The sequence below is a fragment of the Prionailurus viverrinus genome, chromosome C1 (genome assembly GCF_022837055.1).
Source record: "Prionailurus viverrinus isolate Anna chromosome C1, UM_Priviv_1.0, whole genome shotgun sequence".
NCBI classification, from domain to species: Eukaryota; Metazoa; Chordata; class Mammalia; order Carnivora; family Felidae; genus Prionailurus; species Prionailurus viverrinus.
Window position 1 is genome coordinate 207,192,752 of NC_062568.1, and position 14,906 is coordinate 207,207,657.

The following is a 14,906-nucleotide window of genomic DNA, read 5'->3' on the forward strand; positions in this document are numbered from 1 at the left end:
GGATTTGGCCTGAGCTGATTGCTCCGGTTTAGATAGGTTAACCGTCAGATGCCAGTCAGCTATGAGGTCGTCAGGTCATAGCTGTGAGTGGCATCTTCAGGTCAGGGCAGAGGACTGAGAGAACACCACTGGATTTATCACCACCACTGTGGAGATCTTTGGTGGCCCTGAGACGAGTGGCTTCAGTGTGGTGACATGGGACAAGAGTCTGACTACAGAGCGAGTTCAAGCAAGAATGGGGAGAAGAAACAATAAAAGGAAATAACGGGGGGGGGGGATGAGTGGGACATTACAGAGCACTCTTTGCAGGCACATTTCTACAACAGGCAGCAGAGAAATGGAGTGGAGGCTCTCGGGCAACATGGAGTGTTTTGAAAGCGGTGAAATGAAGCCATGCTCGAATGAAGATGTACAAGAGAAGGGCTGAATGTACAGGGAGTTCTTGAGAAGGTGACGGAAGATGGAGTGCAGGGAAAATGGGCGGGGCTCGGGGAGGAGCCAGGCCAGTTCATCCACCAACAGGAGGGAAGGATGCACGAGGGATGCATGCAGAACCAGAAGTGGGTAGAAAAGCAGGTTTTCTTAAGATCGCTTCTTTTTCTCAGGGTAGCAACACAGAGGTCATCAGATGAGAGCAAAGGAAAGGCTGCCTCTCCTTCCCAGAGTCTCGTGGTGGTAAACTTCCAGAGCATCTTACATTTTTCCCTCCTAGCATTTGTGACGAGAGTGCCGTATAACTACTGGTGTGACTGTTCATCTAACGGCTGTCTCATCCACAACTGTGAACTTCCTGAGAGCGGGGAATCTGTCATTGACCGTGGGATCACCAGCATCTGGCACATACCTGTCTTCTAGATCAGTTATGGACTCACACACTAAGCTTCCAGTGGAAGTTCCCCCAAGACGACCATCTTCTAGATCAGGGTTGGCAAACTACAGCCTAGGGGACAAATCCGGTCCACTGTCTATGTTTTGTACATAGAGTTTTACTGGAACATAGCCATGTCCATTCCTTTGCTGCTATTCACCTACAACAGTAGAGATGAGTGGTTGCAACAGAGACCGTTGGGCCCACAAAGCCTAAAATATTCACTATCTGGTCCTTTACACAGTAAGTCTGCCAACCCCTGTTCTAGATCAGTGGTTCTCAGACGTGGCTGCTGGTCCAGCCTCGTCAGCATCACCACCGCCTGGGAACTTATCAGAAATGCAGATTATCAGGTCCCACCCCAGACCTCCTGAATCGGAAACTCTGGAGGTGGGGCCCAGGAATCTGTGCTCTTCCAAGCCCCCAGGGAGTTCTGATGCACACTCTCATTTCCGAACGGCTCTTCTGGACGAGGTGTACAGATGAAAGGTGGAGCCCACAAGACAGATAAGGAACTTATTCCAGGTGAGTTTATACTCCCACGCGAGAACCAAACAGGCACAAAGGACTATAGGTCATCATTATCAAAACTGTGACAGCCGGCCTGGGGTGGGGAGGAGGGTCTGGGGCAGGGAAAGGACATGTGAGCGCAGATCTGGAAGAGGAGCTAAACATGTTGAGGAAGGATTTCAGTCTTGAAGAAGTGCAAGAACCCAAGGGGGGAACAAACTCGGCACGTTCAGGGGACAAACAGTCCAAAGTGCTTGCGGTGTGGGAATGTTACAAGATGAAGTCAGAGAGGCAGGCAAGCGGCCAGAACATGGAAAGCTTTGTGGGCTATGGTAAGAAGTTCAGATTTTAAAGCACAAGGGGAAGCCACCAGAGACTACTGATACGATCTGATGTTTGTTTCTACAAGATGATGCTGGTTGCTGTGTGGACGGTGGCTTAGGGACTCCAGGACGGAAGCAGAGACAAGTTAGGAGGCCGCTGCAGCACTTCTAGGAAGAGAGGACGGTGTCACACTGGAGCATCTCTGAGGAGGTAGCACTTAGGGTGCAAACAAGGTCACCATTCCGGGGGTTCTGGTTAGGTCTGTCTTTGACACTACAGACTCGGCTCCTTTTGCTAATATTACCTTCCTCTTCTGATAGCAGATTATAATTAGCAAGCAGTAGCCGGAAGGGAGAGATCCACATCCTGTGTCAACCCCTAAATTTGCTCACCACCTGCAGCACCATGAGGACGCAGCCCCAGACCTCCCCCTCCAGGGATCCCATGACACCTACTCTTAGGCCTGAGTGGCTCCTATTTTCTCCCAGTCCCCCAGTATCCTCTTGGTCTCGTTTACTTTCCAACCACGATCCAAGTGAGAGCATTCATCACCTTTCAGGTTGTATACGCAGGTTTATCCCATCCACAGACTGATCTGTTTGCTGATTCTACCTCCAGTAGTCTATCAGAGTCTTTCCCTCTCTCCACCGTCCCTGCCTTTGTTTGGAAAGCTTCGTTTCTCATTTAGTCCATGCAGCAACTTCCGAACTGGAGCACTGGGCTCTGAATTTGCCTCCTTCCAACACAAACTTGAGTCATTTCTAAAAGGTGGATCTAATCACGCAGTCTCCCTGTATAAAATCATTTGGCAGCTTTCTATCACACTCAAGATAAAATGCCCACCTCTGAGCATGCCACGACCTGGCCCTTCCCCCTCCCCAACCCCCTTCCTCTCTTACCCCTCCCTGACACACAGCTGCTCTTCTGACCGCCTCAAGCTGCTCGCAGTTCCCCTGGACCTGACAGGCTTCCTCGCTCACCCTGCCATTGTTCACTTGGGAGAAATTCCCAGTTGTACTTTGGGATGCTGCTCTGGACTCAGGGCCGCCTCCTTCAAACACCTTTCCCCACTCTACCCTTGCGCACACGACTACCACTAAGCACATCATACCGCACTGGGATCGGGTGTGTCGCCCTAGAAATGATCAGGTCTTGGCCACTTTTCCACCAGTTTGTCCAAGAGCAGAGAAATACAAAGTACTTTAAGGGGCAGAGTATGAGGCCAGAAGCAGACCAATCCAAGTATAGTATTTTTCTCAAGTTCCAAACTTCATATTAAAAACTTACGGGGGAGAAAGAGCCTCGTGTGGGTTTTGTATTCTACTCCAGAATAATACACGATTGTGCTGTTCTTCAATATAAAAAAACAGTATCACGTCCACAGGATCATTAAGACTGACGGCCCACTCCAGAAAACTGTTCCGCTTCGTCCTGTGTCCCTTCTAGCACACCACTAAATACTCTGGGTGGAGAAGAGCAGCGATTAAGGGGAAAAAGAAAAGCCAAACAGAGCTATTGAAAGCTTTTCAGAAATTTAGTGTCTACCCATGTGAAAGGAACTATTTCATTTTTAAAACTTTCAGCTTATATGACAAAAAGATTGAAACCACTGTTACAGTTAAACTCGACTTACACTACACAAGTTTTTATTTAAATAAAATATGGCATAGAATAGGGGTTAAAGATCCCATGAAAGATAGAATTCAGATAAACAGGAAAGGGCCACAGAAGCAAAAGCTTTAGATGAATCAAGCTTGTACAGAAATAGATTTTAAAAAGATGTGGTTTGCCACCATCTTCGTATGAAATTGGAATAAATAAAAGTCAAGACCAGACTTAATTAGCACCACCCTGTTTCACTTTTCTTTCTTCCCACATCAGAGAGGAATCACACTCTTAAAAGATGGTTTCAGCTTTTATTGAACGAGGACTTTATTTTTTTAACATTACAAACTAAACTCTCCCTTTCTGAAAAGGTAGGTCTTACACTCACAGACAACCTTCAAGCATTTTATTTTAGAAATTGGGGGAGAAATCCATAGTTCATTAACAAGAAGATTCACAACTTCTTTTTACAGTAACGATGGCAGGAAACCAACACATTTCACAACCTAGAGTGGTTCAAACTAAGTATCCTAGAGCAGATTTTGAAACCTTGGAAAGATGACATAAACTGGACAAGTATGAAAACTGCTCGTAACGCAGACTCTGGCTCTACCAGTACAGGACAGATGCTGGCTCTGCGCTGCACCTAAGAAGGCATCTTCACTACGGCACACAAGGACGCAGCGTCCTCCCCTCCTCCCAGTCCTGTGCGCAAATCATTAAGGCAAGCCTATTAAGGACCAGTCAGGCACGGGGTTACAGCAGCTGACCACAGGAAATCTATGTAACTTCCTGCAGTCTGAGAGCCTTTAAGGCAGACATCAGTGTGGCAGACTCTGCTGTGTTGTGTTTCTTTTCAGCATCAACCTGCACCTAAAGCACGAGAGGTCACTTCAAGTCACTTCGATGGAAAAAACGATCCCCAATCACTGCGTCTCCAGTGAGTGGAGAAACAATTTGAAGTGCTAGAAAGAATTAAGAGGCAAAAATAGAGGAAAAGCCCTTTGGTTTAGACTTATTAGATGAACAGACTGTCTTTAACTCTCCAGGGAATATCATTGTGGTGTGTAAAATTATACTAATTAATTAGCACTCCTTTACATTCCCATAGTTGTCAGACCATTATGTAATTTCAGTAGCGCAGTTCCGCCCATTTTTCTATGAAAATAGCTATGAATACTTCAGTAATACAGTAATGGTTTAATGATGACCATTTCTCTTTGCTCACGTACTATTTAAGCTTAGGCAGAGATACTGTCAAATTTAAAAACAAAACAATACGGGCTATGCCAATTGCTCACAAAAGCATGATACCAATAGCTTATTTAGTTAAAAAGTCAAGGAAATAGCTTTATTCACCCAAAGTTGTTTTCTAAGACAAACATCTGCTCTGAAACGCACGAGGGGACATGTGTGGCAATCAGTCAAACCTCGGTTCATTTCTTTCTGGTCATCTGAAATCAAGGGCTCCTTTAGGTATCTAAACATTTTAGCAATACAAGGGCCTCTAGGTCAGTAGATGAAGCACAAACACAAACCTAATTCTTTGGAATATTGGTGTGGGTACAGTGCTTACCACAACCCACATTTGTGAATGAAAATGCCGTATTACTTCTCATTCTATAGTGTCACCTGATCACCAGTAGAAAGTCACCCCCGTTACTTAGTGGGAAAGGGAGGCAACTGCTCATAACGAGATTAAAAGGCCACCATAAAAGTGAAAAAATATATGGGCCTATCCTATCCTATTTCGAGTTAGGGAAACGAGAGCCCACTTTTGCTACAGGGATGAAAGCTCGGTCAGTTATTACTGGTATTAACACAGGTTTCCCCCGCACTTCGAAAGTCTGTGTTATGCCACTTGCTTTTATGAAGACCTATGTTAATACCTGTTTTTGCTAACTGAAAGAAATCCAAAGAGGATTTTCGCTTTTATGAAAACCCGCGTTCAGTGCGTTTGTTTTGCAGCCAGCCATCAGAGGTGGCGCCCACATCCCAAGCAGCTAGCGGCCCCGCCGAGCTCCTTCCTGGGGAAACACACACAGAAGCTTGGTGTCAAGCTGCCAGACTCTGAACGGTGTCTGTGAGCACCTGTGCTGTATCTTGATCTATCCCGTGCATCTGTTAGCAAGATGTGTCGTACGTATCAGAAAAGCCTGAGAGAGGTTGTTTTTTTGAGCCTGGGAACCCTCAGAATTTTTCCCATATAAATCAATGGTAATGGCTTCTTCACTTTACACCGTTTCAGCTTAGGAAAAGTTTCACAGAAACACTCTACTTTCGGATAGCGGGAGAAACCTGTAGTAGAAAATGAATTTTTTGCAAGAAGGGAAAGGAATAATTAATATATCTAAGAATGTATCTAAGAATAATGAAGAAGAACAAGCAGGGCTTACACAAGATGCGCTGAAGTGACTGATCTGAAGTAGCCTACTGAGTTCATTCAAGCCACGTGGTACAGGACATTGGCATCTCAAAGGAGTCCACCCGTTACAAACATCATTCACCCGAATCTGTCTAATATGCCATCAAACCTCAGTTGAAGACTAGAACTGTTCTAGCTACGAAAGCAAAAACGTCCCCAACATTAATCAGAAGCAACTTTCTGTGCATTAAGAAAGCATTTTCTTAGAAGCAAAAAAATAAAATAAAATAAAATACTATGGTTAAAAATAATGTGTTCTAATAAGGCATTGTGCCCACACGCAAAGGAAAAGAAAACCATCTAATCACAATCTCAAAGGCTTCCATGAATGCTAATCGCTATGTCGGCTGCAATTCCACACCATCTGGAAGACGAGTGTTGGGCAGGTGACCCCCGTGACTTAGAAGTCATCAGCGCGAAGTCAGGCAGTTATCACAGACATCTCTGGCTCTTTGCACCGCCTTTAAAAAAGTTGCCGATAAGTTCAAGAGATGAGGAAGGATGTAGAAAACTATTCTTTTCTTCCCATTAAAATCCATCGTTTTTAGTGGATTCTCCAGTGAGGCAAACTGAGACCACAACACAGTAAAATGAGGTATTGATACAATAAATGTTCATGAGGACTTCTCTTCCCTTGCTTGAGCATCTGTGAGCATTACTACTGTTAAGCAAAGAATAGTTTATTACACATCATCTCCTTTATTCTCATCCAACCAAAGTTAACTTATTTCATGACATCATCATCTACTGAAAATAAGTGGCACAGAGTCACATGTTGTGTGGCCTTCTCCCCATGTCCAACTTCTTCCCTCTCTCCACCAAATAACCTCCCTGTGAACTTATACATACTGCTCAAAGCGCATACAAATATTTTGTTGGCCTGATTTTGGTGAACAGTTCAGAGTGTGAATGTGTGTGTGTGTGTGTGGGTGTGTGTGTGTGGGTGGGTGTGGGTGCGTGTGTGTAAGAAATGATGTGTTAAACTTCAAAAAGCAAACTACAAACAAATCCAGAAACGGTGCCAATTTAAAGATTTCAGTATTACGATAAATTTCATACACATACTGAGATACTTCAAAAAAAAAAAGAAAAGAAAAGAAAAGAAAAGAAAAGAAAAGAAAAGAAAAGAAAAGAAAAAACAACCAAAGCGAAACAAACCTACTGAAGCAATTCTGTGTAAAATACGGTAGAAGAAGAAGAAGATGGGGGAAGTTCTGCAGAAGGATGCAAAGCTGTGTACTATAAAACATGTCCGAAGACATTTAGTTTTGGCTTATGAAATTCCAATTGTATTTAAAGACAGGAACAGACGTGGATGGGAAACCCAAAGCTGTGTCCAGCATGTTATTAAACTAACAACTAACATCTACGGGGAAATAAAAGACATTGAATTCTGTATGTTAAGTTCCCCTTTAGAATGTCTGCATTAACCCAGAGAGGCAGGTCTTTCTGGATATCAGATCAGTTTGTAGGCATTATACAAACATAACAAACTTACACCAAAACCAGACCAGCCTGGGTAAGTAAGTGTATTATCTAGGCACCAAGAAAGGAGGAAAGTCTCGGAAAAATAAGGGAGGTCTCAGTGTTTTGTCCAAAATTCCAGAAACTGCCCATTTATGTGGCATGCAAACAAAAGGGAGGTGCCGAAACGTTTACCAGTGTTTTAAGTTTTAACAATATTAAAATCAGTTAAGATTTGTAGGGACGCAACATTAAAACCATCATGTAAATAGCAGGAACTCAAGGCCAAGGCTAGAACCAACTCAAATCGTGAGCTAACAACATTGCCTGTTTCCTCCACCAAGATTTCAAGTTTGTCCAGTAATTTACACTGTGGTTTCTCGACCAGCTTTGAGATTGGGTGCCGAAAACTGGCGCCTCATCCTCGGAGGTGTCACAAACTGGTTACAGTGGTTGGGTTTGTCAGTCTGCTTCTGAACGGAACTGGCTGCACTGCCCTCTAACTGACCTCCAGTGTTATAATTACAGTAAGACTGACGGTGCTGATGAATATGGCGCTTTGCCTGGAAAGTCTGCAGATCGGCAGTGGGGTGACCACTGTGGGAATTCAACGATTCTGAGGAGGCAGATGCCTGGCAGCGTGTACTTTTCGGTTGGCCGTTATTGAGGGAGTTGCTTCTCCAGCGTAACTGAGGTGGCTGTTGTTGGGCATTAATATGCTGCTTGCTGACTTGGATGTGATCTTGACTTCGCATGCCCTGAGAGCCCCATGGTAACTGGGGATCCTTAGGAGCTGCTCTACTCCCCTTTTCTTGGCTCTCCTCTTTATTTCCTCTCCTTCCGTCTTCATCTTTTGGGATTCTCAGCTCTATTACCTCATCTTCTGTTATGATGATATGGGTCCCAGGGCTCCAAGAGTTTCTGTGCTTAGGGTTGCTCTTAAAGGGGAACCGGGGCTTCCGGTTCTCAGGAGGGATGAACCTATGAGGTACGTTCTGCCTACGGAGCTGCTTTGCTATCTCCTGCTGTTGCAGATTCTTAAAGCGGATTTGTTCTTGCCTCATCCAGCGCAGACGTCCACGTCTAAAAGCCGGATCCCCGTTCATCAGCTGGGAGACACGCTCCTCTTTCTCAAGTTCTCCACTGTCCCCTCTGCTTCCATCATTCTCAGACTTGCTACTGACACCAGCGCCGACGGGTTCCTTTGCTCTGTGGTTTCCTTGGCTTTTCTGTTCCTGAGATCCAATCAGTGGCAAGACTTTCTCCATTTTGAGCATTTTGTTTCTTAAGACTTTTATTTCCTCATCTTTCATGTTGTTTTGCTTTTTCACTTCCTGCAAAATATCTTCCAGTTTGTCAATATGAACCTTGAGGTCATCTACATCAGTTCCACCTTTACCACTGGCCATCATGTCTTCGATCTTCTCATCCCCTACACCAACAGTGTCCCAGACATCCCTGGCCACTGCCCTCCAGGAGTCCCGCTCGTTGGGATCCTTCTTCCCATACATGGCACAAAGCTCTTTCATCTTCACAATGGCCAAGGCTTCAATCTCCTGCCGACTGTGCCTAAAATCGTTGAGCGCAACCTCATAGCATATCTCTTTTACAGCCTGAATCTTAAGATCTGAGATGGTGACCCACTTGGAATCTTTACTCAGGCGCCTTCTCTGGGGGATCTGATACATTTTAATTGGCTCTCGTTTCTTCCCACTGCTAGGGAGGCCACATTTTTTAACAATGGTTTGCAGCTTGCTGGGAGGTAGCTTTTCTCTCAGAGAAGTAATCAGTTTCCAGCTCTCTTCGCAGGACCTCTTGTCAGAATCGTCCCCGCTATCAGAATCCGCGTCCTTTGGAAAAACAAAATCAAAAAATGGCCCCAAAATAACCAAAATTAAAATGTAAAAAAGGAAAATCAAATTGAAGAAAAAACAAGCCAAAAAGCCTTAACCAAATTTAAAACCAAAACCAAAAATAAATAAGTAAAACTAAAAAAACAAAAACAAAAAAACACAAAAAAACCCCTAAATGGTGTGTACGTTTATTAAGACATATGTATATAAAGATCATTAATATAAAGATTTGCTTGTTTAGTAACACTAATGCAAATTCCCACTTTCTAGCTTAAGTGATGAAATCTGCAATCCAATTTCTTAGGAGGACTGACACAGTGACCTTTCCCTCTAAGGTCATGTGAAATTTTTATTTAACAAAATGCTGTGAAATGACATCTCCACCATCTTGAGAAAATGAAGTAAAACCTATGCCCCATACATGCTAACGCCCATGCAGCCACTTCCCCACATTTGCCTTGGTTATTGCTGTTGCTTCTTCCAGAAACTCTCTCCCCCACGAGTGAGCACAGATGCCATACAAGATGTGACGAGCAGGCGGATTAACAAAGGTTAGTAAGGCTGTAGGATGCCACGTTTTGTTTAGCTTTACTAAAAAGAGCAGCCCTAGAAAAAAGTTAGAAGATGAGAAGGTAGAAAAAGAAGCAGTCAAACAGGGATGATGTTAAAAATGAATCCCTACTGGCAGACCATGTGAGCTTCTTATCAACCAAACTGTTTTTCTAGAGGACAAGAGGGTTTTGATAGGAGTCCTTCCACAAGTACGTCCTGGAGTCGCTATTTTCTTGTCATGACAAACTGATGCACTACGTCTGTGCAATTGACACTCGTTACCCAGAGAACAGGAAGCAGAAGAAAAGGATCCTTATGGTGGGTCTGCTTTTTTTGTTTTCACACACTTAAACCAACAAACACTTCACCTCCAAATTTTTAAGAAATAAATTTCCAGAATATAAATTAAGCTAGGCAAATATACTTTTCATTACACATCATTTAAAATTCCCCAAGTAATATTTTACTACAACCTAAAGATGTTTTCTCCTTAGGAAAACCCATGGCATTTCTAGCTATTTGAGGAATATCACTTTAAATGACAACTCTTCCTATCAAGACATGAAACAGAAAGATTATATTCTGCTCATGTAAAAATGGATCCACTTTAAAATGCTGTCTCTAACTCTTTCATACTTAGCTTGCACTTTACCTCTTCAAAAACTTGAGTTGGGTAGTCGGGCTGCTGTTTGGACTTGGGCCTAAAACAACTAACTAGTCTTCAAGGGCTATCTGGATACTAACCAACTGTTCTTAACTAACAAGAGCACATCCTGATAACACGGATCCAAGTGAAAGCAATGTTGGATTTAGAATTCCCTACAATGGATAGGATTATGGAAGACTTTCTATTCGGGAATTCTTTCTATTCCTTGGAAAAGAAACTTTTCACTTAGAACAGTAGTTCAGGATGGTCTAGTTAAAAAAAAAGAATCTCAGCATTCTCCTTTACTTGGCTGTGATTACCACAATTATCTCTAGCAAATAGTATCTTGCTTTCTAGGCCAAAGACTTCTATGCAGTTACTTTACATGCACAGTTATTTCTAAAAAATAACTTTCAACAATAATGATAATAATTTGGCCCCTGAACTTGGAGCTGTTGATCTATTATTTCTGTTGGTCAATAAACGGGTGCTAAACCCATCTATAAATCCTACCTGGTTGAAAATTTAACAAGAGAAAACACAGGGGCGCCCGGGTGGCTCAGTCGGTTAAGCGTCCGACTTCAGCTCAGGTCATGATCTCACAGTTCGTGAGCCCATGTCGGGCTCTGTGTTGACAGCTCAGAGCCTAGAGCCTGCTTCGGATTCTGTGTCTCCGTCTTTCCCTCTCTCTCTGCACCTCCCCCCATGTGCTCTCTCTGTCTCTCAAAAATGAATAAACATTGAAAACACTAAAAAAGAAAAAAAAAAGCAGATAGAGCTAAATTTGTAGACTCTATGCTATTTTTTTCATTTTTAGTGTAAACCTCAGAATGGCTAATCTTAAGTGATAAAAGAGGACATTAACAAACATTAGAGAATAAAGTATGTCTGACTCTTAAAAAGGTTTTCTTATCAATATGTATAAACTATATTTTACAGAACATCAACTCTGATTGTTCCCACATAATTGACAACTATCACTCCACCCCCACCCTGGCTTCTTCTCTTTTCCTTTTAAGATTGCTTAAGGATAAAATGAATACTACCTATCTATGAAATAACAAATATTCTAATCTGCGTTCATATCATGCTTGAGAGACAACGATTAGGTCTGTTAACTCTAATAAAAATAAAATATATTCATATTATAAAAAATCATAAATAAAACAAATAAACAAGAAAGTCTACATAAATCCAAAACAACTCAAATTAAACTAAGTGGCCATAATTTTCCTTCTTCTTAAAATACTGTCGTATTGACTTTGTAGGATATGTTCTTAAAGCCCCCCTATCATATACTGACCATGACACTAAATATTCTGTATGCAAAGTTTATGTGCCAAGGTACAAACCCTATCTCATGTCAAAAAAGATTTAAAGATATTGAGATTGACTTATTGCAGGGTTGGAAAAACTACTCGGGTCTGGCAAATTCACGTCACTAAATGCTGCTTCTGCCTTCATTAAATCCCAAATGCAAAGGCCTCTGTGAGAGACTCTGCAAGAAGCCTATGCAAATTGAAGAGAGAAGATACCTAAAGCACATGTGTAAAAAAGCAAGCACAAAAAGGACCAGGTATGCAACAGAGCACTAACTATAAGAGAATGTTCAGCAATGTGACAATGTGACGCATTTGGGGAACTATAGTAATACGATACTTATGAGCCTGAACTCCATTTTTTAAGGCTGTCATTATTCAAAATGATTACATTACAATATTAAATACAATTTTACTGCATAAGAATTCCTTTATATCCTCTCAATGTTTATTCATAGGGTGCATTCAAAATATATCTGTTTGTTGACCAATATGGGGTCATAAAAATACACTTTCCATTCAGTATTGTTACTGCTAGATATTCTTTAGGCTAAGGCATTAGAAATCAGTTCCTCTTGAGGACAAGAAACATGAGTGGAACAGACAGCTGGACTTAAGGGAGGAAAGCAGCCTCCCTGCTCTGAGTAGCTGCTCTTGAGATCCGAACCTGCTCTGAGATACACAGAACAGATGACAACCAGGACCTGACTACTTGCAGACTAAGTATGTCCCCTGGAAACGAAATAGGTCTTAGACACATTTACTTTCTCTTTACTTAGTGGTCAGCATCTTTATTTCAGAGCAAAGAAGGACTATCAGCTCTTGGTTATGGAGAACGCCAGCCATCATCATCTCTCTCACCTGCTTTACTCAAAGGCTGGTCTCCGGCCCAGCAGCACTGGCATCACCTGGGAGCTTGTTAGAAATGAAGAACCTCAGGTCCCACCCCAGACCTATTGAATCAGCATCTGCATTTCAACAAGACTCCCAGCTGGGGAAGAGGCACTGCTCTTTCTAAACAGAACAGAACACGGAAGCAATTCAGAAGACCCAAGGTGAAGCGTCAGACCCGTGACTTAACAGGTGTTTAAGAATGGGCAAGACAGACTTTTTTTAGCCTTGGTTTACTCAACTATAAATGGGAAGTAATATTACTCACTTTATTTACACACACGCCTACCAGGGAGGGCTATTCCAGAAATCAAAAAAACAAACAAACAAACAAACAAACAAAAAAACCCTGATGGATGTTAAAACTCTCTGTAAATTACAAAGCACTATAGAAATACAAGGCACTACTGTTAATAACATACATAGCTTAATGATACCTGTCCTCATGTGATCTGTAACAGACCATCAGAGGCATGTTACTAAATCATACATTATGAAGATAAAAGGCTCCTCATGTGTCACAAACCTTTCAAACCCCTAATCATACGGTAGCCAAATTCCTTCCATTTTCATTAAAAACTAAATGTTGACTAGGCTTCGTGAAGGGACTCAAACACTGCTATTATCTTGCCCCAAACATGTGATTTATTCCTACAATCCATTCTTTCTTGGACTTCACTACAGTTTCCAAGATAACAAACTAACTGATTTAACCCACTGCCAGGCCTAAGAAATGAGTTGCCCTGGGAAAGGCCGCTTTAGCTCAAGCCCTTGGCTTTTCTGGCCCAGTCAGCAACAACGACCAGCCTCTCTTCTCCAAAGCAGAGCATCACCATTAAGGCTGCAGTTTACACCAGCATTTTAGATGCTGTGTTTTACGCTAAGGGAAGAAACCAGTATCTCAGCTTTCTCCCTAATCTCCCCTTATTTTAAAAGAAGTCCATGAATCTTAAAAATTCTACACTGTATCCACTGTACCCAAAGGTTTATTATACCTTTTCCTTACATATCAAATGAATGCCAAGAAGCTTATGACCACAGCTTTGTTAACCAAAGCTGGATGACCTTAAAAACAAAAATCTAACTACTAGATCAACTTATTTATCCATGCGATTCAGTTTCTATCAAACTTGGAGAATCAATTCACATCATAAAATGCTAAAGCCATTATTAGCAGTATAAGCTGCAACCTTAAACCAACTTTTCGACTGCTCACCCGAACCCTTTCTCAACCTGGAGGAACCAGGCTTCCTTCTACTATTTGAGTTGGTTGTGAGCCCCCGCTTCCACTGTCATCCCACATGCCACGGAGACCCTTATTGAGAATTCAGACTCCATGCAGGGGAACAGAAAAGGATTAACACATGCAACTGTGCAGCAACACTTTTAGACACAGTTTAACTAAAAAAAGAAAAAGAAAAAAAAAAAAAGTCTGCCCAGCATAAGAACGATCCCCAAGTCAGCCCAAGAGCAGAGAATTAGTACTATCAGGTGATCAGAAACAAAACCAAGGCAAACACCCACCATATTCAATATAATTATTATTAAAAGATCCACCACTGATGCATACTCAAAAACCACTATCAGGAGGCAAAGGCTACCAGAAAAGCTCCCATAGTTCTTCAAAAAGCACTTGGTTTTGATAGAACTAACGATTTGACTTTAAGACATAAAAGGCACAACATCGTACCTTTATAGACACTTTCTCAGGCTAAGGCTACGAGGAGATGTAAGTTCATTCTCCATTAAGGAAATGAGAGAATAGCAGATGGTGTCAGTGAGAGCTGGACAAGCCATTTGGGCGAGTGCTCATCTGTGGAATGGGAGGGACCAGAGCAAGCCGCCCGTTTCCTAACAGAGGATTGAGGATGGCCTCCTACCAGTCTCTGCTGCTCCAAAAGAAGATCTGCTTCTTCTTTCTCCTTTTTGTACAGGATCTCCATCTCCTGCAGCCTACAAGGAGAAGAAAAGCAAGAGAGGAAAAAACAAATTGTGAAATCACTGGACTGTTTCAAGCGTGCTACATACTGTAGGTTTAAAAGAAGTGATGGTCACGTGGGCCACGTCATATTTGTGCATCACCTTTTCTCCATCTCCTGCTTCATATCAATCCCTTGTTTTTCCAGAAGTTCTCTCTGGGCAAACGTCCAGTCCACAGGCTCAGAGGGGGTCTCCGCAGAAGGAGTCTTCTCTCGCTCTGCCCGTGCTTGCTCCGGGTGGTTGAAACGAAACACGTGATTTTTACCCATGATGATACGGTTTCCTAGAACAAAACAGAAACAGAGTTAAGAAGCCATTTTTCAAAAGGGTACTTACCTAGGTTAGTAACCTCACTCTCCCTCCCTTTCTCTAGTGCAAAAAGACAGCTTTTGGAGTTTTACAAGAACAGAAATCCTAATGCTATCACTTCTTCAAACAAAGAGTCACACATTAAAGAGTTGCTCACACA

At 42.5% G+C, this 14,906-nt stretch overlaps 1 protein-coding gene across 6 annotated transcripts in view; it reads right to left on the reverse strand.

Annotated features, from left to right (window-relative positions):
- Nucleotides 1-14,906, reverse strand: part of KIF1B (kinesin family member 1B) — a 145,592-nt gene that overhangs the window by 52,927 nt on the left and 77,759 nt on the right. For 5 of the 6 annotated variants that reach the window (XM_047869218.1, XM_047869224.1, XM_047869220.1 and 2 more), the window contains 2 exons: nt 14,540-14,720; nt 14,338-14,410 (listed from right to left, as the gene is read on the reverse strand). In XM_047869218.1, coding sequence (XP_047725174.1) covers nt 14,338-14,410; nt 14,540-14,720 — 254 coding nt within the window. Of the gene's footprint in view, nt 1-3,618; nt 9,047-14,337; nt 14,411-14,539; nt 14,721-14,906 lie in introns of those variants that run through there. The other variant, XM_047869223.1, reaches the window with a different exon arrangement.